The sequence below is a fragment of the Girardinichthys multiradiatus genome, chromosome 7 (genome assembly GCF_021462225.1).
Source record: "Girardinichthys multiradiatus isolate DD_20200921_A chromosome 7, DD_fGirMul_XY1, whole genome shotgun sequence".
NCBI classification, from domain to species: Eukaryota; Metazoa; Chordata; class Actinopteri; order Cyprinodontiformes; family Goodeidae; genus Girardinichthys; species Girardinichthys multiradiatus.
The window spans coordinates 7,584,972-7,608,880 of NC_061800.1; the positions used below are offsets into that span (position 1 = coordinate 7,584,972).

The window sequence follows — 23,909 nt, forward strand, 5'->3', positions numbered from 1 at the left end:
CATCCATCTGTGCTGCCTCATTCCAACGGCTCTCTGCAGCCAACAAATAAAAGTCAATTATATAGGACGAGACAGGCTGATCACCCTGTTTGAGGGACAGTAATCCTCTTGCGGCCTCACGACTTGGAATAATAGGGTCAAAAACTCGAATGAGTTCCTTAGAAAAAGTTTCATAGAAGTTACAAGATGTAGACCTGTTTTGCCATTCAGCAGTCCCCCACTGTTGTGCCTTTCCTGCTAGCAGAGATATAACAAAAGCCACCTTGGAACGTTCAGTGGAAAATGATGACGGCTGAAGCTCAAAATGAATTTCACACTGAGTTAGGAAAGCTCAACACTGGTCTGGGTCTCCCCTGAACATCTCAGGCGGAGAGAGGCGTGGCTCCCTTACCTCTGCTGTTGTCCGTGTCACTTGGGCGTGGTTTCTTTGTGACGGTGGTGGCTCGGGGACAAGATTGCCAGAACGTAATGTGGAAATTATTTCCTCCATGCCAGAACCCAACCAGGAAAGGGTCTCATCAACATGGGTGCGCCACTGTTGTGTTGGCGATGGGTCCATTTTTGGCCCGATTTTTGTGCTATGAATCAGAAAAAGGCGGACCCAAGATTCAACCAGACACAGTACTGAAAGTTTAAAAGGTTTATTCAGCCACAGGAAAACGTCACACACGTAACACTCCTCACAGCTTCCAGGAATCACTGAGGCAGAAAGAGGGATTAGTGACTTGTAGTCTCTCCAGATTTTGCAGATTTTGTGTTGAGTGGAACTTGAAACCCAGAGGGGAAACCTCAGTGGGCAGCAGGCGGTGATCTCCACAGCTCAGGTAAGAAGTGACTCCAGGCTGAATAATCCGAGGGCTAGGCTGGCTCAATAATCCGAGGACAGAAACAGGGTCAACGATCGGAACAAGAGACGTCAGACAAGGGGCAGGCAGAGGCATAAACCAGATGCAGGAAACAAGGTCGACAACCAAAATCCAAATAGTCCGACAGGGAAGAGGCAGAGGCATAAATCCAAAAAGCAAGGCAAGTTCAAGAACAATGATCAGACAGGAAGGAACGCTGGATATCTACACACACGAATGGCTTTCAAAAATCTGGCACGGTCTGCTTGTCAGAGTCGGTAAATATCCTGGAAGACACAGGTGTATGGAATGCCATAGATTGCACTACACAGCAGCAGCCACCAGGTGCATCTCATCAGCTGATTGTAGCCAGGGAGACAGGGTAGAGCAGACGTGCCAGAATCATAACAATGCTTTGTGATGACTCAGTCACTATGTTAATAAGCGTGTGGTATAGTTTACCAGAATTATGCCACACCAGGAGACATTTTAGAGGACATCATCACAGGTAAAAAGGATGTATAAATAAGGATTTTCTGAAACTCTAAATTTAGCATGATGCTTTAGAATATATCTTTACTGGGTTGAAATTAATACTTTGTTCATTAAATTTTCAGTATAAGAAAAAGTATTCACAAAAGTATTTTGAGATTAAATTTCTCACATTGGAGGCAAAAAGAGGTTTGAACTTTATCCATTAACATAAAAATATTAATTGCATTCACAACTGCAGTATTTTGAGCTTTAGTTTCCACCAGTTTTATTTAGTTAGAATGAGGTCATTTTTGGTTATTTTCTTTGGTTATTTGTGTTGGTCAACCAGAAGGAAATTCCTTTAAATACTCTGAAACCGTGGAAGGAGACCGATCTATGTGACCTGCGAAACATAATAAACATCAGTTAGTCTTTGTTTTATAAATTCAGCATTTCATTGAGTGTGTAATATTGATTTAATTGACCAAATCAGATAAACAAGAGAAAACGTTTGGCCAAAAGATCCTAATGGGGAGGTTCTGGGACCGGGACCAGCTGAAAATGTTTATTGGTGGAAAAAAATTGAAGTTTCCTAAAACAGTACCAAATGTTCTGATCTCTGGATAAAGCTTCTTAGATATCAGACAGATGAACTGATCTTTTTAAGGTTGTATGGCAAATGATTGGGAAATTATCAGATAAATTGTGTTGGAGGGGAATGTACATCATGTTCATGTATCATGTTCAATAAATCATAGTATGCGTTTTCCTGAGGCCCATTTGTGAGAATAAAAGTACCTTTAGAAAATAACAACCTTTAAGCAGATATTAAACATATTTTTCATAAAGCTCGTTTCTGTATTAAAAATGTTTTTTATTGGTCTGATGTTATATTCTAATCTTAAATGTCATGTCAGCTGTTAGTGGAAAATCATCATAATTAGCGAAAATAAATGCCTAAGAACATCTGTCTGTTTTTAATTCATCTATATGATGTGTTTTACTTAGTGAAATGAGTTATTGAGATAAATGAACATTTCAATAATATTTAAATGTATTAATAATGACTGTATATAGAAAGGGAGGAGGGTTGCGTCTGATTAGGTTTTAGATTGTGGAGAGGCTTCATTTTACAGAAAACAAGTTAGACCTTCTCAGGCAACAGGGATAGATTCAAAATGTGGAAGATTCATGGTGTATGAATGATTTTTAAAGATATTATGCTGCTGCTGCCCTCTGCTGACAAGTCCCATGACACACACTGTTCACACTGTGAACATTAGTCAGACAGTACAGAAAATAAATATGTTAGCAAGAGATGTTACTCCAAATATTTCCTGGAATCTCATATAAAATACTAAACTGTCGAGAAGTGTCCTGATCCTGAGCAAAACCATGTGCAGTTCCTGGCAAAAGTATTCACATGCCTTGACCTTTTACATATTTTGTCTGTTATTACCACAACCATTAGCGTATGTCTTTACAATCTAATGTGATAGATAGACTAGCACAATTAGCATAATTATGAAGTGAAAGAAAAATGATACATGTTTTATTACAGCATTCAAGTGAAGGACTTACACACTGCTGAACTCCATGTCCCCATCACTGCCCACCCCGCTTCCCAAGTCACCTCCCACTCACGCTCCCACCACAACCTCCTTCTTAAATGACTTTGTTAACTAGTCACATCTTGGCCTGATTACTGGCATGCCAGTAGAATCAATAAATAAATTAAACAGAACCTCTCTGACAACATCGAGTATGCCAAGGGAGGCAAATCAATCCCCAAACGAAAGAAATTAAGCAACAGACAAGAAACAAAGTCACTGACATCTATCAATCCGTGAAAGATTACAAAGTCATTTCTAAGGTTTTGGGACTCCAGTGAACCAAAGTGAGAATGGAGGGAATATGGATAAGTGGTGAACCTTCCCAGGTGTGGGCGACCTACCAAAATGATTTCAAGAATGATTCAACAATTCCTTCAGGAGATTGCAACAGAACTCAGAACAACATCTTAAGTACTGCAAAGCTCACTTGCTTTAGTTAAGGTCAGCGTTCAGGATTCAACAATAGATAAGACACTGGTAAAAAAATGGCCTAAATGGTAGAGTTACAATTTTCAAATATTCCATTATTTTTCTTCTGGAAAAATAGCTTATGGACTAACTGTGAAAAAGTGAAATTTTTTGGAGGGTGTGTGTCCCCTTACGTCTTGCGTGAAACTAAAACAGTATTTGAGGAAAAATGTTGACCTGGGTCATTTGCTATAATGTATTGTTTTTACAGAAATCACACTTGGCTCCAGTGTTGGTAGTCCTGTTGGTAATGCTTTGTACAACCCAATGGTTGATTTTGTCTTTAGTGAACCAGTTCTGTTTGGATTGCACACCAGTTTCTCCTGGTATATCAAACAGGTAATGATGACATGTTCTCTACATCCGGATTCCCTGAGGCTTGGGAGGACACACAAGCCCACAGCATCACAAGTCTTCCACCATACTTAACAGTTTTCATGATACATATAGAGCTTTTCCATATATTCATCCTTTGCTTCATGTCAAACCCACCAGGAGGTCTTACTGTCAAAAAACTCAATCTTAGTCTCACCCCACCACAGCACACAGTTCTCAGTAATGCTCCAGTAGAGTTAAAAAATGCTTACATTTGTGACAGTAGGACAGATATTTTTTTCTGCCTCACATAAAGATGGCAGGAAGATTTCAAACTGCACATAATCGTTGTTATGGAGACTTGGCAACCCCTAGATTACACAGCTGCAGTTTCCCAGCATTGAATTTTGGAGATACTAACTGTGTCTGGTGGTAAGATAAAAATAGGTCCTCATCCTGCCAACTGGGCAAGTCATTTCTTCACTTAAAAAACATATCAACACATGTCTACCTTCATTGAATGGCATTTTATCTTGTGTTTCTCAATTTCAAGACAGTCTAAAAGAAATAGACATCTGTGTCACTTCATATTTATACCCCAGAGAAACAGGAAGTCATGGTTTCCAATTAGACATTCCTAGAAATAACAATCAACCCAAGAAGGTGAAACAGAATTTCAAACATGCTCTAGTTATATTCATTTAGAAGAATTTTGTGAGGCACTGTAAATGAATCCTTACAATGATATAATTTATATCTAATCACAACTGTATAAAACACATACTGTACAACAGATACTACAATATTGTTATTTATTAAACAAAGATGAAGCCAAAAAAAAGAGGTTTGCAAATGATTAAGAGCCCCCTAAAAACCCCTCATATGAAAAAAAAATGTAAAACCCAAGAGTTTAAAGGGGGTGTAATTTCATTTTACTGTGACTATATCTTCCATTACCACAAGGAAGCACTGCAAGCACACTGTTTCTGATAGCGTCACCAGTCAGTCATAGTAGCATTTATGCATTTAAATGCCCATCTCTTCATTTTGTCCACAGTCTCATCCACAGTGCCCTACTCCCTGAAAGGACAGAGATGTGCTAGCGTGGAGCTTTAGTAGCTTATTCCATAGATGAGGATTAGGATTAACCACAATCATGCTCAGATTAAGCCAAGAGGGAAACTTAATGTATATCGAGTACACCTGAAAATGTGCACTATAAATATGTGTAAGTGCATTTCATTTTACACCCAAACCTAAGCACATTAGCAGAGAGTATTGCTCTGTCTGTGTTCAAGTTGACATGAAAATCAATAAAATTTGCCAATTTTCATGCACACGCCAAGATTGGTTTGAATTTGGGGACAGGAACGACTAAAATATGTCCAAAAAAACTGGGTGTCTACAATTACACAGCACATGAACATCTGAGCACTTGCAAGTGACCACAAGAGGGAAACAAAAGCTAAAGAACGCAAACACTGTTTTAGAGTGTCACCACATGTATGTGCAAAGCTTCTGAGTCACAGACTGAGAGCTTTGGATGTAGGCTACTGTGTCAGGACAGGGTCACAACTGCAGAGGTCTTACTGCGTTAAAGCATTCCCAGAATCTACATTCTGTGCAAAAGGCTATGCCATGTTAGAACAGTCCTTGATTCCTTGGCTGAATCCCATGAAGACTTGCAGTATGTTCACTGTGCTCACAGCAGGGTGACCTCCTCACAGATACAAGGATGCCTGAAGGGGAATATGAAAACAATCCAGACAATTCTGAGAAGTAGCAGAGCAATGCAGAGACAGTCACGTTCAAGGGTATTCATACCCCTTGAACCTTTTCACATTTTGTCATGTTACAACCACAAACCTTGATGCATTTTATTGGGATTTTATATGATAAACCAAAACCAAGGTGGGGCTATAATTCTGAAGTTGAATGAAAATAAAACATGGATTTCAAAAATGTTTTACAAAACAAATGTCTTAAAAAATGTGGAATGTGCATATATATATATATATATATATATATATATATATAAAATGCTCTAGAGAGGACACTTTTAGAGCTACAATAACAATTTCAAGTCTTTTGGGGCGTGTCTCTACCAGCTTTGCACACCTGGAGACTGAAACGTTTGTACGTTCCTTCTTCGTAAAATGGCTAAAACTCAGTCAGATTGGACTGTAAACATCAATATTTAAGTCTTACACAGATTCTAAACTTGATACAAGTCTTAACTTTGACTGGACCATCCTAACACATGAATATGCTTTGATCTGAACCATTCCATTGTAGCTTTGGTTGCAGGTTTAGGATGGTTGTCCAGCTGGAAGGTGAACATCCACACCAGTCTCAAGTATTTTGCAGTCTTCGACAACTTCTCTGTTCAGGGGTTTTGTGCTGCGTTAGTTTTCAGTCAAATATTGTGTTTTGCATGTAGACCAAACATTTTACTTTTGGTCTCACTTTACATGTTTGCTGTGTCCCCTACAAAGAAATGGGACTTCTTAATGTTTTGGTCTTGCCAGTCTTGCATAAAGGCCAGATATCTGGCCATTATTTGGAGTTCACAACTAATAGGTTTCCAGTCAGCAGATTCGGTCATGGACGGCCATGTCTTGGTAGGTTTGCAGTTGTGCCAGACACTTTCCATTTAGCTCTGTGTGGCGTTCAAAGCTTGGCATATTATTTTAGAACCCAACCATGATTTAAACTTCTCCATAACATCCTTCCTAAACTGTCTGCTGTGTCCCTTGGTCTTCATGATGTTGTTTGTTCTCTAATGTTCTCTAACTAACCTCAGAGGCCTTCACAGAACCCCAGCATTTATAATAAGAGTGCACAACAGGAAAACATGCAACCGCAATATCATTTACGATAACTGCTTGATGATATCAGTTTTCATTAAGCCATATTTGTCCCAACCATTTCCTTTTTCTGTCATCACAATGTTCCCATCACTCTCTAAGACCTTTAGTATCTCCATCAGTGAAATCTGTATCAAGTGAAGGGATCGAGTGGGGAAAGACCATTCCATCTAGCATTCCATCCTTTTTGCAGCTTCAAATTTATTCTGCGGTTGAATTACAATCCAGTGAACCATATTAACTACTTTACTGCTGGATGCACTGGATTTAATTTGGGGTTAACATAAAAAAGAGGGCTACACACCACACTGATATGCATTTGTAGAAAATCATAAAAACTATGCCTTGCATTCATTTTCCTTCCACTTCATAATTGTGTCACAATTAGAGTTGTTCTAACCTCCATGGTCTCAATAAAATACATTGTTATTGCTATGTGACACAGTGTGAAAAAGTCCAAGGGCTAAAAACACTTTTGCAAAGCACTGTAACAAATTCAAAATAGCTGAAGCAACAAACACCCAACAGTGTGTGTATGCTACTTTTAGTTCAGTTTGGGTTAAGGTGCTTATGTTCCTGTAAAAGGACAGTTTATTCCTTTTTTATGGTTTTGGAATCAAACCTGTAGATAAAGATACAAAGATTCTTAGATCATTCTGCCATTAATAAAATATCTCTCTTTTATCTTTAACTGAAAAAACTTCAGGTGATGATAGGAGAAGACTTTGAGCCTGCCAATCTTATCTGATCAGGAGTGAAGTTCACGTCCTGTTGACCCTGCAGACCCACGACACTTCCCTAGTAATCCTGCTCCACCGATCCGAGCGGGGGCCTCTTTACTATGGGTGGGCGGAGCCAGGTGGGAGTGGGCCTGTTTAACACAGATGCGCTCCTCCGTGCGCCCTGCGTTCAGCGGCGAGTGGACCCGGGCACAGCACAGCAGAGTACAGCAGAGCAGGGGGAGAAGGCACGCAGCACACGGCACCATGACTGCACCCAACAACACCTACGATGTTATAGTGATCGGAGCGGGCATTTCAGGTAGGAGCGACTTCAAGCAATATACCGAGTGAGTCCGAGCGCTTTGTGCGAGGTGGCCGCACAACTGTTGCACAAGAGCCGCTGGATCACTGTTATTAACACAGCTTGGGAGGAAACAGTCATCTGTTCTGCATAAAGCGATACATTTCTTCTTATTCCGGTTTTCCATCCACGTCTCTTCCGTGTGGCTGCCTCCTCTCCCCCCAGCACACCGCTGTATTACCGCGGCCGTGCAGGTTAAGTAACGGCTAATCAGCCACAGCACAGCGTACGTTGTATTACATAAGAGGAAGAGGAGGGTTGGTGCGAGGCTAGGGGATCATTCCTGGTTCCATCTGGGAAGCTGACATGCTGATTCTTTCGAACGCTTCTTGTTTGGGTTCTGAATGCGAGCCAGCTGGAGAGCGGCGTTGGTGCTGAGGAGGGCTCCCACAGCTGTAAGGTGATGTCAGGGGCTGGTTGTGTGTCAGCCGGGCAGGAGGTGAGGATGCACGGCTGCACATTCAGTCAGGACAAGCATGGAGGTCCTGCAGCTTCATCTGGACGCACAAGTGCTCTATTAGGCAACACGTTACTTCCAGCGAAGAGGGGAGGCAAATAGTTCTAGGAATATTCCCGAAGAGATAAGTGTTTATTCGAGGGCGCCTGCTCTGTCTCAATGCTGACAAAAACTTAACAAATCACAGTGATCTTATTAGAGTGGAGCCTGGAGCAGAGCGTGGAGAGACTGAAAGCAGCAGTCTGCTGTAGTTTGTGCCGTATGAGATTCTCACGGTATGTTGTATAAATAGGGTGTTTAGACACAAAATTAAGATAAAAATGTACAACATAATCTAATTTCTTCCATTTATATCAGAAAAAACTACATTTTTGCACAGCTACAATAATATAAATGTGTTTATTACTGTTATAATAACAGATTTACGTCTGGTCTAAGGCCACCTTAGTCAGGTCACACGTGGAGTGTATGTGTGAACATCATTTTGTAAACCTCTCCACAGATTGTTGGTGACATTTAGGTCTAGACTGGTGCACAGCAACCTTACCTTCGCTCCTACTCAATACACTCTGTTTAGAGCGACAAAACTAACATAAAACTTTGAATACAGCTAGTGTTTGAACACATGCCATATGAACTGCATTTGTTTCATGATTAAAATAAAGAAACACATTTTTATATCCAATTTTGTGTTTTGGAATAAAGAAAAGTCCAACATTTTTCAAGAAGATAAAGAAAACATGTTCTTGAATGAAACAATATTTCTGGAATATAAAAAATAAAAACCTTTAGCTTGCAGCCAAATGACAAAAAGGGCTAAAAAATAAAGAGTTCCTTGCATCTATTGCCATTCTGTTGTGGGAATTCTTTGCAAATAAAGCATAAAAAACTGGAAAACCTCTAGAACTGAGTTTTTTATTCCCTTTGCATTTAAAACACTTGGTAAGCCATGGTAAGTTCTACAGAGCCACAGGCAGCTAGATCCCCGGTCTAGACTTTGACTGGACCATTCTACTCTAGCATTGGCTGCATATTTAGGGTTGTTGTTCTACTGGGAGATGAACCTCTGCTCCAGTCCAACGTCTTTCACTACCCCTCACAGGTTGTTTCCTGGATTGCCCTGTAATTCTCCCTATCATCTACCCACCAACTCTGATTCAACTCTCTGTCCCTGCTAAAGAAAAGCATTGCTACAGCAGGATGTCCCCACCATGTTTCCTGATTGGGAATTATGTATTCAGGGTGATGTGCAGTGTTAGTGTTCCTCCACACATAGCGTTCTGCATGTAAGCCAGGAAGGTTAATTGTGGTCCCATCCGAACAGTGGGTGTTCTTAGACATGCTTGTTGTGTCCTCCACAAGCCTGGTGGCAAACATGGCATTAGTCTGAAGAAAGCTGTACACCGCATATGTTCCACACATAGTAAAGTAATAATATAGAGGTTTTATGATGTGTGCTCTACTATGATCTACTTTGTTTTCTACCCATTTTGGCCGCATATGTAAATGTTGGCTGGAATGACTGGAAAAGGTGTAGTAGCATTCTTTAAGACAGCTGTGCACAGCAACAGGTTGGGGAGGAGTAGCACTTCACTACTCTGTCCTCTACACAGCCAGTGAAAAGTCCGCCCACTGTGCCTCATTAAAAGGCCTCTAAACCACAAGAAGAGTATAATATTTACAACCCTTTAGGACACTTGTGCACATGAGCAGTCAGGCTTTTCTGTGCTGGGTTCTGTGCCGGACTTAGACAGCATACTTTGGGTTTTCTTGGCAGAGAACGACCCTCTGCCACACCCCCACCACGGGCTGCCCCCTCTGTCGGTCTGGCAGATCTATCGGCTGGTAGGTCGTCTATGAGACAGGGAAGTATTTAGGTCAGTGTCAGGTCAAATACCAGTCAAATGGTGAAACCAGTGTTTGCAGAGGAAATATTCGTTTAGACAGTGAGACCCTGTTGTGACCCATTACTCTGGTGTGATTACAGTTTGTTTACTGCTGACCTTTTAATACCTTCCTATAAGGACCACCAATAACAATCAGTGTCCAGTCAAAGGACACATCTCCCTCTTCTCCTTATTCGCACCTATTCCCTTGTCACCCTGTTTGCCTCCAAATGCTCTTGCCATTTTCCTGCCTGTGAGACGGTGGGGTCCTCGAGGGCTGGCCAGCGCTTTGGGAGAAAATATTCAATGCCCATGACAGCCTGTTATCAAAGCCAGCAGCCGGGTGGATGCTAGGGAAGAGGAGCGAAATGATGGGGAAGAGAAGGAGGGAAGCTTTTTCTCCTGTTTTCTTTCCCTCTAAGCAGCTGCCAGTGTCGGTAATTTAATGAAGTTAACATAAGGAGGGTGTAGGAGGACAAAGAGCAGTCTGAATGTCTGAGAATTCAGGAATGGAGAAAGGGAAATGAGTATCTGTAAAAAGGGGAAGTTGGGGGGATGTGAAAATGGAAAGATGGAGGGAAGTAGTGTATAGTAAATGATTGATGAGACAGTTCTCAAGAGCTGATAAATTGTCATCTGTTTCTAATAATCTGTACAGGAGATATTTTAAAGAGTGTGTCGGCCTATAAACAGTCCTGGATTCCCTTGAGTTGCACATGTTTTGGCAGAGTAGTCAATTCGGAAAAGAAATGCATCTTCTGAGCATTGTTCTGAGTACAGAAAGCAGGAAGTCGTGTGTTTAAACATTCTCAAGGACACAATGTATGGTTTTTTTTTAGTTAGCCTTAACACTGAACTTGTAATAAAAAGAAAATTCACCCATCTAAGGCATGTTTAAAGATCTAAACCACGGTCATTATACAAACACACGTTAACCTTGCTGCGAAAAGATAGAAATGGTCACCTGAAATTCAGTCCTTTGCAAACCTAAATTGGACTTAATCTCTGGGCAACACCAAACAATTGCCATATTACCATAAGGGAGCCCTGGAAAAACTAATCTAATAAACTCACAGAAAGGTGGAATTGTAGAATAGAATAGAATAGAATAGAATAGAATAGAATAGAATAGAATAGAATAGAAATATCCTTTATTGTCCCAGAAGGGGGAAATTAGGATGTACCAGCAGGAAAGGGAAAGGCAAAGTAAAAGCAGGTATGAACACACAAAGATAAAAATATAAAAGCAAATATTGGGACCCAGCCATGGAAACAACATGAAAGGCCAGGGTGAACGTTTCTGGAACTTTCAAAATAAATCGCATTAACCTACTTCCAGCACAGCCAGGAACAGGGAATAACAGCGGACTTCCCGTGACGTCACTGTTCGAATAAGAACCCCACTTTTGCAACAAACTGACCTCTTCCACGCAGGTCCCCAGAGGAACTGGGCGGAGGGACACAGCGCGGTCATGTCTCTTTGCTGGCAAATAGACATAATTCTTCAAACTGGATCCAAGAGTGTCATACGATCACCCGATCATATGCGCTAAGTTAAGTAGGAATGAATTGCTGTTTTTGTATCCGGTATTCATTCATGAACGGGTGTAATTAAGGTACAGGCGTTGCTTGACTTTCTCTCTGAGGTCTACAGAAGCAAACTGTGTTCCAGAGAGTTACCAGCAGAGACCCTGTCTCTACGACGGCAAGTGGAGCAGTTTTTCCCGGTCTGAAGGAAGGACAACGGGACCGCATCACCGTGGTCACAGCATTAACGTGCAGTTTGGCTGGCCGGTAGAATGAGCCGCCCCTCCCCACATCTACAGAGGTTAGCTGCAGTTAACCCTTTGTTCGCTGTGGAAGCTTTCTCCGACTTCGTCACCCGGACAACATTTCCTCAGCACGGTTCACGTAAGAGGTAGTGTTTTGGGCAGAGAGAGATAAGTAGTTTAGAATGAAATAATCTAAACACTTTTCGTTTTATGATGTCTGGTTTTGTTTATGTTGAAAACTTTTTTAAGTTAAGACCAACTTTATTTAAAGGGTGATTTTAAACACAGAAGATCGGCCATAACACACCGTCCGCGCTTATGCATTTTAACCCTTTTATTAGTGGTATTTTAAAGGTATGTGTTTGATTCTGATGATAAGCTATAAGCTTCTTTTGTTAGCTCCAACCACTAACAGCTAAGAACACGAGCTTGCCTGCTAAAGATCATTTACCCAAAAAGGTTGTTGGTTTTCAATCTAGTAAAATAATATTTCCCTAAATATTATTTTACTGAACTTGATAACAAAGTAACACAATTAAGCCAATTTCTCAAAGATTTGGTTCTTATTCAAAATAATATTTCTTTAAATATTATTTTAATAAATAAAGGCAGCTAATTAAACACGGTTGAGAATTGGTCATCCAGAAGGTTGGTTTTATTGTGAAGTGCCTTGAGACAACATGTGTTGTGAATTGGCGCTATATAAATAAAACTGAATTGAATTGAAATCATTCTTTAAAATATTATTTTATTAAAATAATATTTTATCTGATCTTGCATTGTGAATGGTTATCTAAAGGTATACCAACTATTGCCTAAGTTAGTTACAAGACTAACTTAACTTCACTTCCAGATACTTCAAGATAATCCTTGGTTCTCAAACATAAATAACATTGCATGGTAATATTGCATCACTCCTTCAGTCAGGGTTTTCAACCTTCATTGATCAACTTGTTTATATTGTACATAACCCATTAGTCTTCCTTATTCTTCAGAATCAGAATCAGAATCAGAATCAGAATCAGAAAAGCTTTATTGCCAAGTACGTTTTTGGACATACAAGGAATTTGTTTTGGCGTAGTCGGTGCAATACAGTACAAATTAAACAGTACAAACATATCTACAATATAATATAAATATAAGTGCACAGTTTTAAGTGAGTGAGAGTAAATATAGAGCAGCTTGGTAGTTTAGCTGGATTGTTTTAGCATAGTAAAGAGTTTGTTGATTGAAATATGTTTGACTTGAGTTGACTTAGTTTTGTTAATAAATTCTTGTATTTTAAGAAATCGTGTGAATTCATTCCATGTGTGTGCAGAGTTTTGCTGTTCAACAATGTCAGAGCTTGGCTCATCCCTTTCAATTTTGTTCCTTATTGGGCTGGTATTCACAGGTCAACCCTTAACAGACCGAAATATTATTTAATAAAATATTAAACTATTAATATTAAATATTAAATAATATATTCATAATTACAACATTTTTGGCATCCCTGGGTGGGCATTATTATGAACAGCTTGCACTGTACATAAATGAGAATTAATAAACCACAACTGCACTATATTGATGCACCTAGTGATGAGCTTAAAATCAGCTGTCACTGGCCACAATAGGACTCAAAACATTGAGTTCTAACATCAGATGTCACTGATTATATTTAGGAGAACAGTGTAACTCATGACATTCCAGGAGTTCACAAATTTAGATGTTTGTCAATGATAATAACTCCAATATCTCCGTGCTAGTAACAATCAACTGCTACATAGGCAAAATTTTAGATGTTCTGACTCAGTCTGGTTTCTTCTGTGTAAGCAATAACTTGAGACTTGGTCAATTTTGTCCTAATACCACTGCCTTATTGGGCTGGTATTCACAGGACAACCCTTAACAGACCAAAATATTATTTAATAAAATATTAAAATATTAATATTAAATATTGAATAATATATTCATATTCATAATTACAACACCAAAAATCTGAATAGGAGACTTTACAGTTAATATATCCATCCATCCACCAATCGTCTCATCATCATCTTCCTTCTTCTGAGACCAATTGACAGGAGGGTGTGTCTTTGGTGTGACTGTTCCAGGTGAGATCTCCAGACATCTCTCACCCTAGTGAGACTCTCAAGCTCAATCTAGGATAACTTCTGGATCAGGATAAAAATCAGGAAAGGGAAGTCCAAGCATATCCCATTCAGATGCCTAAACTGGCTTAACTACAAGTCCTTCTCAAAAAATTAGCATATTGTGATAAAGTTAATTATTTTCCATATTGTCATGATGAAAATTTAACATTCATATATTTTAGATTCATTGCACACTAACTGAAATATTTCAGGTCTTTTATTGTCTTAATACGGATGATTTTGGCATACAGCTCATGGAAACCCAAAATTCCTATCTCACAAAATTAGCATATCATTAAAAGGGTCTCTAAACGAGCTATGAACCTAATAATCTGAATCAACGAGTTAACTCTAAACACCTGCAAAAGATTCCTGAGGCCTTTAAAACTCCCAGCCTGGTTCATCACTCAAAACCCCAATCATGGTTAAGACTGCCGACCTGACTGCTGTCCAGAAGGCCACTATTGACACCCTCAAGCAAGAGGGTAAGACACAGAAAGAAATTTCTGAACGAATAGGCTGTTCCCAGAGTGCTGTATCAAGGCACCTCAGTGGGAAGTCTGTAGGAAGGAAAAAGTGTGGCAGAAAACGCTGCACAACGAGAAGAGGTGACCGGACCCTAAGGAAGATTGTGGAGAAGGGCCGATTCCAGACTTTGGTGGACCTGCGGAAGCAGTGGACTGAGTCTGGAGTAGAAACATCCAGAGCCACCGTGCACAGGCGTGTGCAGGAAATGGGCTACAGGTGCCGCATTCCCCAGACCCGGGCTACAGAGAAGCAGCACTGGACTGTTGCTCAGTGGTCCAAAGTACTTATTTCGGATGAAAGCAAATTCTGCATGTCATTCGGAAATCAAGGTGCCAGAGTCTGGAGGAAGACTGGGGAGAAGGAAATGCCAAAATGCCAGAAGTTCAGTGTCAAGTACCCACAGTCAGTGATGGTCTGGGTTGCCGTGTCAGCTGCTGGTGTTGGTCCACTGTGTTTTATCAAGGGCAGGGTCAATGCAGCTAGCTATCAGGAGATTTTGGAGCACTTCATGCTTCCATCTGCTGAAAAGCTTTATGGAGATGAAGATTTTATTTTTCAGCATGACCTGGCACCTGCTCACAGTGCCAAAACCACTGGTAAATGGTTTACTGACCATGGTATCACTGTGCTCAATTGGCCTGCCAACTCTCCTGACCTGAACCCCATAGAGAATCTGTGGGATATTGTGAAGAGAACGTTGAGAGACTCAAGACCCAACACTCTGGATGAGCTAAAGGCTGCTATCGAAGCATCCTGGGCCTCCATAAGACCTCAGCAGTGCCACAGGCTGATTGCCTCCATGCCACGCTGCATTGAAGCAGTCATTTCTGCAAAAGGATTCCCGACCAAGTATTGAGTGCATAACTGTACATGATTATTTGAAGGTTGACGTTTTTTGTATTAAAAACACTTTTCTTTTATTGGTCGGATGAAATATGCTAATTTTGTGAGATAGGAATTTTGGGTTTTCATGAGCTGTATGCCAAAATCATCCGTATTAAGACAATAAAAGACCTGAAATATTTCAGTTAGTGTGCAATGAATCTAAAATATATGAATATTAAATTTTCATCATTACATTATAGAAAATAATGAACTTTATCACAATATGCTAATTTTTTGAGAAGGACCTGTATATCCTTTTGATGTGGAGGAGCAGCAGCTCTGCTCCTCACCTTGCAGCACGTCTACAGCTGTTTTTCTAAATTTCCAGGTCTGTGTTCTGTCCCGCCCCTGTCATTTCTGTCCAATGGGAACAATGATCGTCACCCTCGTGTCTTTGTTTACAAGTAATAGTTCACTTGCAAAAAGTACAATGTGAAAACAAACCGCACCAAATGAAAAAACGTAAAGTTCGCTTTTAGTCCGGTCCAAAGAAGCAGACCAAAGGATTTTCCTGGTGAGAATACAACCTTAGACTGATAAAAGTAAAAGTACCGACTGAACTGCTTTGCTTAAGTAAAAGTAAAAAAAAAAGTACAGATTCTGCAATGCCTGTATGTACAAAAGTAAAAAATTATTTTTGTCTTCAGTGATACAAAATAACTTTTGAACACTCTAAAAATAAAAAGTTCTAGAAACAAAATAGGTTAGTTTTCCTCTTTTGCTCCCGACCTGCACTGTGTTGGTAGAGAGAAGATTAAGAAATTACTGACTCAGTCTAGTTTGGTTGCAAATCAAATTTCAGACAGGAAAACACAGATAGAGATTTAGAGCTTTAGTATTCTTCAACTTCAAATCTGATAGTTTTTTTTATTTTGTTATAAATTCACTTATCTCTTCAAGACTACCAAAAACTTCTATTAAGCCTCAGCAGAAGCTGGTTCTCAAAGTTCTTGGGATCAAGATGTGCACTTTTGGGTCTGAAAATGTGTCCTTCAGAGGAGAATGTCTTCTTTTCCATCATCAAGCAGAGCAGTCCTTAGGAAAACTCCAAGCAGCTACACCACAGGTATAGGCCTAGTCCTATGGAGTCTTTTCTGCCAGAAAACATTTTAAAACTCAAACTACCATTTCACCCATAAACCTTCCTTAGTGGGCCATTTTTGCTAGATAACCTCGAAAAGGGAGGTTTCCCAACAATCGTATATTAGCAATCAACTGAGGGCTGGCCTATCTGGAGCTAATCAGCATTAGCTCAGGTCTACAGGTCCTTCTCAAAATATTAGCATATTGTGATAAAGTTCATTATTTTCCATAATGTAATGATGAAAATTTAACATTCATATATTTTAGATTCATTGCACACTAACTGAAATATTTCAGGTCTTTCATTGTCTTAATACGGATGATTTTGGCATACAGCTCATGAAAACCCAAAATTTCTATCTCACAAAATTAGCATATCATTAAAAGTGTCTCTAAACGAGCTATGAACCTAATAATCTGAATCAACAAGTTAACTCTAAACACCTGCAAAAGATTCCTGAGGCCTTTAAAACTCCCAGCCTGGTTCATCACTCAAAACCCCAATCATGGGTAAGACTGCCGACCTGACTGCTGTCCAGAAGGCCACTATTGACACCCTCAAGCAAGAGGGTAAGACACAGAAAGAAATTTCTGAACGAATAGGCTGTTCCCAGAGTGCTGTATCAAGACACCTCAGTGGGAAGTCTGTGGGAAGGAAAAAGTGTGGCAGAAAACGCTGCACAACGAGAAGAGGTGACCGGACCCTGAGGAAGATTGTGGAGAAGGGCCGATTCCAGACCTTGGGTGACCTGCGGAAGCAGTGGACTGAGTCTGGAGTAGAAACATCCAGAGCCACCGTGCACAGGCGTGTGCAGGAAATGGGCTACAGGTACCGCATTCCCCAGGTCAAGCCACTTTTGAACCAGAAACAGCGGCAGAAGCGCCTGACCTGGGCTACAGAGAAGCAGCACTGGACTGTTGCTCAGTGGTCCAAAGTACTTTTTTCGGATGAAAGCAAATTCTGCATGTCATTCGGAAATCAAGGTGCCAGAGTCTGGAGGAAGACTGGGGAGAAGGAAATGCCAAAATGCCAGAAGTCCAGTGTCAAGTACCCACAGTCAGTGATGGTCTGGGTTGCCGTGTCAGCTGCTGGTGTTGGTCCACTGTGTTTTATCAAGGGCAGGGTCAATGCAGCTAGCTATCAGGAGATTTTGGAGCACTTCATGCTTCCATCTGCTGAAAAGCTTTATGGAGATGAAGATTTCATTTTTCAGCATGACCTGGCACCTGCTCACAGTGCCAAAACCACTGGTAAATGGTTTACTGACCATGGTATCACTGTGCTCAATTGGCCTGCCAACTCTCCTGACCTGAACCCCATAGAGAATCTGTGGGATATTGTGAAGAGAACGTTGAGAGACTCAAGACCCAAAACTCTGGATGAGCTAAAGGCCGCTATCGAAGCATCCTGGGCCTCCATAAGACCTCAGCAGTGCCACAGGCTGATTGCCTCCATGCCACGCCGCATTGAAGCAGTCATTTCTGCCAAAGGATTCCCGACCAAGTATTGAGTGCATAACTGTACATGATTATTTGAAGGTTGACGTTTTTTGAATTAAAAACACTTTTATTTTATTGGTCGGATGAAATATGCTAATTTTGTGAGATAGGAATTTTGGGTTTTCATGAGCTGTATGCCAAAATCATCCGTATTAAGACAATAAAAGACCTGAAATATTTCAGTTAGTGTGCAATGAATCTAAAATATATTAATGTTAAATTTTCATCATGACATTATGGAAAATAATTAACTTTATCACAATATGCTAATATTTTGAGAAGGACCTGTATATGCGCCAGTGTCATCAAAATAAGATGCTCATTTAGCATTACCAACATTATAATCTACTAACTTGACTAATGTTAAATTAGCTCTTAATAATACCTAAAAGTAAACGCTGACGGAGAGTTCTTGAATGCCAGCAGCTCCTAGTTTTTAGGTTGGCACAAAACACAGCGCCTTCACGCTGAATCACTCTTGGAGTTGACAACATTGAACAGTTCTCTTAAATTAGGCCATGGATGGAGAATGTCTTGCTTCTCTGAATCAGTTCCATCGTTTTGGCCCTGTAGGCCAAAATAGTTGAAAGGAAATGTAGCTAAATTCAAGAATCGTGTTTAACTTTTTGAGGGTATCGCCCCCATCGAAATTGCAGTAAAAATGTATAGGCATAGTAAGTATAAATAACATAATAAAAAGTAATAATCAGTCCTGTTCACTCATAAAATGTGTTTGACTTTTTAGTTTTCAGTATTCCCATTCTATTTTATGTTTGTTTTTTGTTTTTGTTTTTTTGTGTAGGCCTAAATACATGCGTTTGAATGGCAAGGGGCTGTAAATTATTAAAGTATTTACATGTGTTCTTACACTTTTGCCATGCATGTGACCTTGTGCTGGCCTCTAATTAGTTACTAAAGATTCTCCTCTTTGCCTGGGGCAAATCAGCACTTTTTGTGTCATTCTTCATTCAATCTCATTAATTCATGATACTTGTCAACTAATGTCAGTTCCCAGGCAGCCTAGTGGTGTGGGAGCAAAGGTTCCTCAAACATACGGATGCTAACGGAACAAGACAGGAGAGCATGGTGCAGCAAAAAACAATTAGGTCATTTATTTACAAAATAATAATTTCACGAGGCTTTGACTGGAGGAAATAAAGCAGATAATGTAATTCGGACTGGACCGACCAGACGTGAAAATATAGCAGCTGGCCAATGACAGTGGATAAATTTATTTTCAAGTAGAGTTTATTGTTGTGTTGTATTCCTTGGCCTCTATTGCCGACCCCAAAATGTTTTTACTGCTGTCACCTGCTTTTAAGGCTGCACAATATATTACAATATCAGTACCATGCATTCAGGCTCTCATTGCCAGCGGTAGTGGGCATTAAAATGTTCTATCAGTCATTAAGAAAGTACAACTACGATGTTTGTTTGCCTAAACAGCCAATAAAGCTAGATGCATCTTTTTCAACAAAACCTTGTTGAGATAGAAATGATAGATTTCTTTTTTTTTTCCAGTAGTCAGATAAAATGCTTCCTACCCGGGGTCTGTTTGTTCCAGAAAATTGTTAATTTCGTTATGCTGTTGTTTATCCATTGCATGACAAATTGATATGGCAACATTTTCAACACTTTCCTAATGTCATACAGCCCTAATGATTTGGAAATTGGATGAATGCTAAGCTTGCTTAATGGTTTCTTTTATATGAAGGATACACACAGTCAGGATTGCAACCACTTTTGCAGTTTTGGGTCTGATTTAACATTTACTTTTAAGATAATTACAATCTGTGTGCAGGCCTACAGCTAAATATGTTGTGTTTCACCAGAGTTGAAATACATCTAGATTTTATATATAGAGTTTAAAAGAGCATTTTGGTTGAACAATTCATAGTTTTGTATAAAGGTCTGTTTCACTGACTGTAAAAAGTTCCCACAATCTGACGTCAGTTTTAGGAAATGCCTGTTAGCAGTCAAGGTAAATATCAATTAAAGATGCACTGATATGAAAATTTTAGCCAATATTGATATCTGATATTAATATTGCTGTTAAGGCCAATAACATAGATTTACTATACATATTTCCCTACCCTTTTGACAACCCGATGAAACGACCACAGTTAAACATCTCACATAGCTGAGCAGCATCAATATCACTGTCACATGACCAAACAAACCCCACATGGCCTGACCCCCCCAACAGAAACACAAACGGCAACAAGATGGAAATACACATCAGTTATTAATATCAGCCCAGTTTTACTTATGGGAGTGATACCAATATGTTAAAAAATGACTGACACTGGCAGTACCGGTGTTAATACAGGTATATCATGCATCGCTAATGTCAATAGTTGTAATAAAAGACAAGATACCTTTTCTTTACAGCGAACACACCGCCTCTGGGCTGTACTTCATTGTTTCTGAAGTCCAGGCCATAACATGACCACCAGAGAGAAGTTGTTTAGGTTGGAGAGGTGCAGTTTGAGGGTCTGCTTTTCTCTTGTGTTTACAAGTTGGGACTCACCAGAACCTGATTCTGGTGAGTCACAGCTTGTCAAGGAGGCGCCAGTGTGAGGGCTTCCAAAAAAACAAAAAGCATTAGATCATGTCATCTGCACTGCTTTCGTCTGTTTAGTTTACTCATTGTGTTGAATAAAAATACTTTCTTGCGTAACATGTCTAAGCACCCAACAGCCGCAAGTAGTTTACTTTAGATTAGATGATTAGAGACGCTTTGTGTCTCATGTCTTGGTCATAATGATAACAGAGATTTTCACAGTTTTAAAAATGTGAAACCAAACAGTAAAACAAGTTTAGGATTATATCTCACCATTCTGAGTTTAATGAGAAGTCGATATGTGTGTGTTACGGACAATAGAAGGCGGTTACTGTAATTTAGTCAAAGCAAGTAATAATTGCAATTCTCTGCAAGGAATAAATAACAGCAATAGCAATAAATGATTACGTGTTCATATCTGTATTTTAGTGCCAATGTGCTTTTCACCCTTCATTGTTCAAGTAAAACTAAGTAAGTTGGAGTACAGGGACTCAGCTCTCTGGCAAACAGAACTGTCAGCATGCATATAACTGTGATGTGCAGAAGAGTTGAGCTGTAGGTCAGTGAAGGGTAAGTTTGTAGGGTTGCAACAATACTACAGGCATATGAGGTGCAATGATACACAATACTGATTACACAAGAACAGGGTAAAACAAGATCTTAGCAATATTTGGGGCAAACTAATAATTCAGGCTTTGTACCCTGGCTGAGCGTGATAGTGTGGCTCTTAACTGGTTTAAAAATTCTATAATGTTTTAATTGGTCATTTATTATTATGATATTCTGTACAGCCCTGTGGTGCAACTGAGTTTATTTTTTAAATGTTTCCTGTACTGCAGCTAGAATTCCTTTAACTCAGGTGCACCGTCATTCTCCGCCCCCAGTTCTGACTTCCGAGGCCAATCGAATGCAGCAGATGCTACGAAGCAGATAAGTTTAGCCTCCTCAGTGGCTACCAGATTTGATAAACTATTTGTATCTTGCCTGTCACTCTGTCATCAATTCCTTTTTCAACCAAGGGCTTAAAATCCTCCCACGCAGAACCCTCGGTATTATTTGGGGGGGATCACCCACAATCTGCTTAGTGGGGTGGGGGGTGGTTATGGGGTTGTGGCTGCATGAATAAATGGTTTAATTACGCAGACAAGCTATTCAAGCTTTAGTAGGTCATGTAGAAAACTTTAATAAATATTATTGGTTGCGGTTTGTGTTCCCTGTGTAACCTATATCAACCATTAAATACAGTTCGTTTCACCACTTTTAGCATGATAGAAGATTACGAAAAATAATTTAATAATATTTACTGTTGGTTTTCTAAAATGGAGTCCTTTCAAGAAGGTTAAAAATATGGTAAAACTGTATTAAAAAGAAACTGAGAATCCATCTGAAAGTTACTCTTAACATTGTTTTCCTTCTCTATGGAGGTTTAGAAATGTTTTGGGGTTTGGTTATTTTATTGGCACAGTAAAAATGACCTTTTCAGAGACAGATCTTGCAAAAATCTCCTCAGCGCCATCTCCCACACTACTGATTCAAAGGTGATGGAGGCTTCTTGTATGGATATGCAACCAAGTACTGTGATCTAACCCAACAAGCGGTCTGTGATCAGACATCATCAACTCAACAAGAAAATGGCAGAACTACTTCATTTTATACTCCAGAACAGGAGTTTCTAATGTAAAATATTTAAATATGTTTTTACACTCCAACAACAGGTCATGCCAACGCTCACATTGCAAATTTTAAAGATGATTTAAGCCATTTTCAAAAACTATCAAAGATTCCACTCTGACGTGTTTTGTGTTTTTATTTTTTATACACTTTAATTTACATTTCTGTCAAGCTAAGCTGTCTTAATATCTTATTGCTCATTCAGCAAAGCTAACTTTTACATTTTTCTGACATCTTCTCTAAATACTGTCGACATGCATTCAGTACCACATCACTACTTGCTTCTTCCAGCTGTGCAAACAGCAGAACACTTTAGCAGAGGTGGTGCCAGCAACAGTCATCACATCGACAGTTTGTGTGTGTTTCCATTTATATGTTTGTGGATGCCAGTTCCTCCATGTTTGTCTTGCGTGTGGTGAGTAAAGCCATGAAAACTATGTGGTCATAATCTCAGCCCTGTTAATCTTATGAATCATTACACTGATTAGATGAAGAGCATGTAGCTGATGGATGTTAGTACAACTGGAAAAGTTCATATTTCAATGTGTGTGTGATACAAGCAGCACATATAAGGGAGGTGTCTGGGGTAAATGTTTCTCTAAAATTCTCTAGAGCCATAAAACTTTTAGAACAATGAATATGTAACATTTACAACAAGCAGATCCACCAGACTTCTGACCACCTGAAGCTGTTTAAATGCTGAACTGCTGTTGAGACCTCGCTTTAATTACATAAAACTAATGTTGTCAATGTATTTTGTGTTTATGTTCACTTAAATCCAAGATCCAAGTGAAAATGTTTGTTGTTTATTAATCCCAAAGGGAAATTAAATGTTGTTGTATTAGTTTAACATCAAAATTGCAGTCAATTGATTTGATTAAGTCAAACCAAACACATACATTTTATTGAATAGAAAACTCAATGTTTATGGAAAATGGAGAAAGCATGTCTCTGAAGCCTAGTGAAAACAAATTGTACTTCTTTTTCTGTTAGTCTCATTCTGTTGTGAAGTTTCTTTACAGACATTCAATTCAATTAAAAAGTACTTTATTAATCCCAAAGGGAAATTAAATGTTGTTGTAGCTCATTATGTAGGTTTCTTCAAAGAGCTGTTGTAGATGCTGATGGCTGTGGGCAGAAAGGATCTCCTGTAGAGGTCTGTCTTACAGCACATCTGAAGAAGCCTCTGACTAAAGACACTGTTGTTGTAGGACAGTCTCATGAAGAGGATGTTCTCCATAAGGTTCTTGTTCTTTATTTTATGAAGAACCCTTCTTTGCACATTGATCTCCAGAGGTTCAAGAGGAGTCCCCAGAAAAGAGCCAGCCTTCTTTATCAGCTTGTTGGCTCTGTTGCTGATTCCCCAGCAGATGATGACAGAAGAGATCGCACTCTCCAAAACAGACTTATAGAAGATATGCAACATCTTGCTGCAAACACCAAAGGTCCTAAGCTTCGTCAGAAGTACAGTCTGCTCTGTACTTTCTTCTAGACAGCTTCACAGTTGCATCTCCACTCCAGTTTGTTGTCCAGGTGAACACCGAGGTATTTATACTCCTCCACCACCTCCACCTCTTCTCCCATGATGGAAATAGTTTTTGACTTATTCCTGTTTCTCTTAAAATCTAAAATCATCTCCTTTGTTTTAGTCACGTTCAAGATGAGATGATTGTTTCCACACCATGCCACAAAGCGGTCCACCACCTTCCTGTACTCAGCTTCTTGTCCATCTCTGATCCACCCCACGACTGCAGAATCATCCGAGTA

General features: G+C 39.7%; 1 protein-coding gene across 2 annotated transcripts in view; it reads left to right on the plus strand.

Moving 5' to 3' along the window:
* Positions 1–7,408: 7,408 nt before the first annotated feature.
* Positions 7,409–23,909, plus strand: part of mao (monoamine oxidase) — a 67,409-nt gene continuing 50,908 nt past the window's right edge. The window contains exons 1-2 of one of the 2 annotated variants that reach the window (XM_047370468.1): positions 7,409–7,526; positions 7,558–7,623. In XM_047370468.1, coding sequence (XP_047226424.1) covers positions 7,424–7,526; positions 7,558–7,623 — 169 coding nt within the window. In that variant the 5' untranslated portion in view covers positions 7,409–7,423. Of the gene's footprint in view, positions 7,624–23,909 lie in introns of both variants that reach the window. The other variant, XM_047370467.1, reaches the window with a different exon arrangement.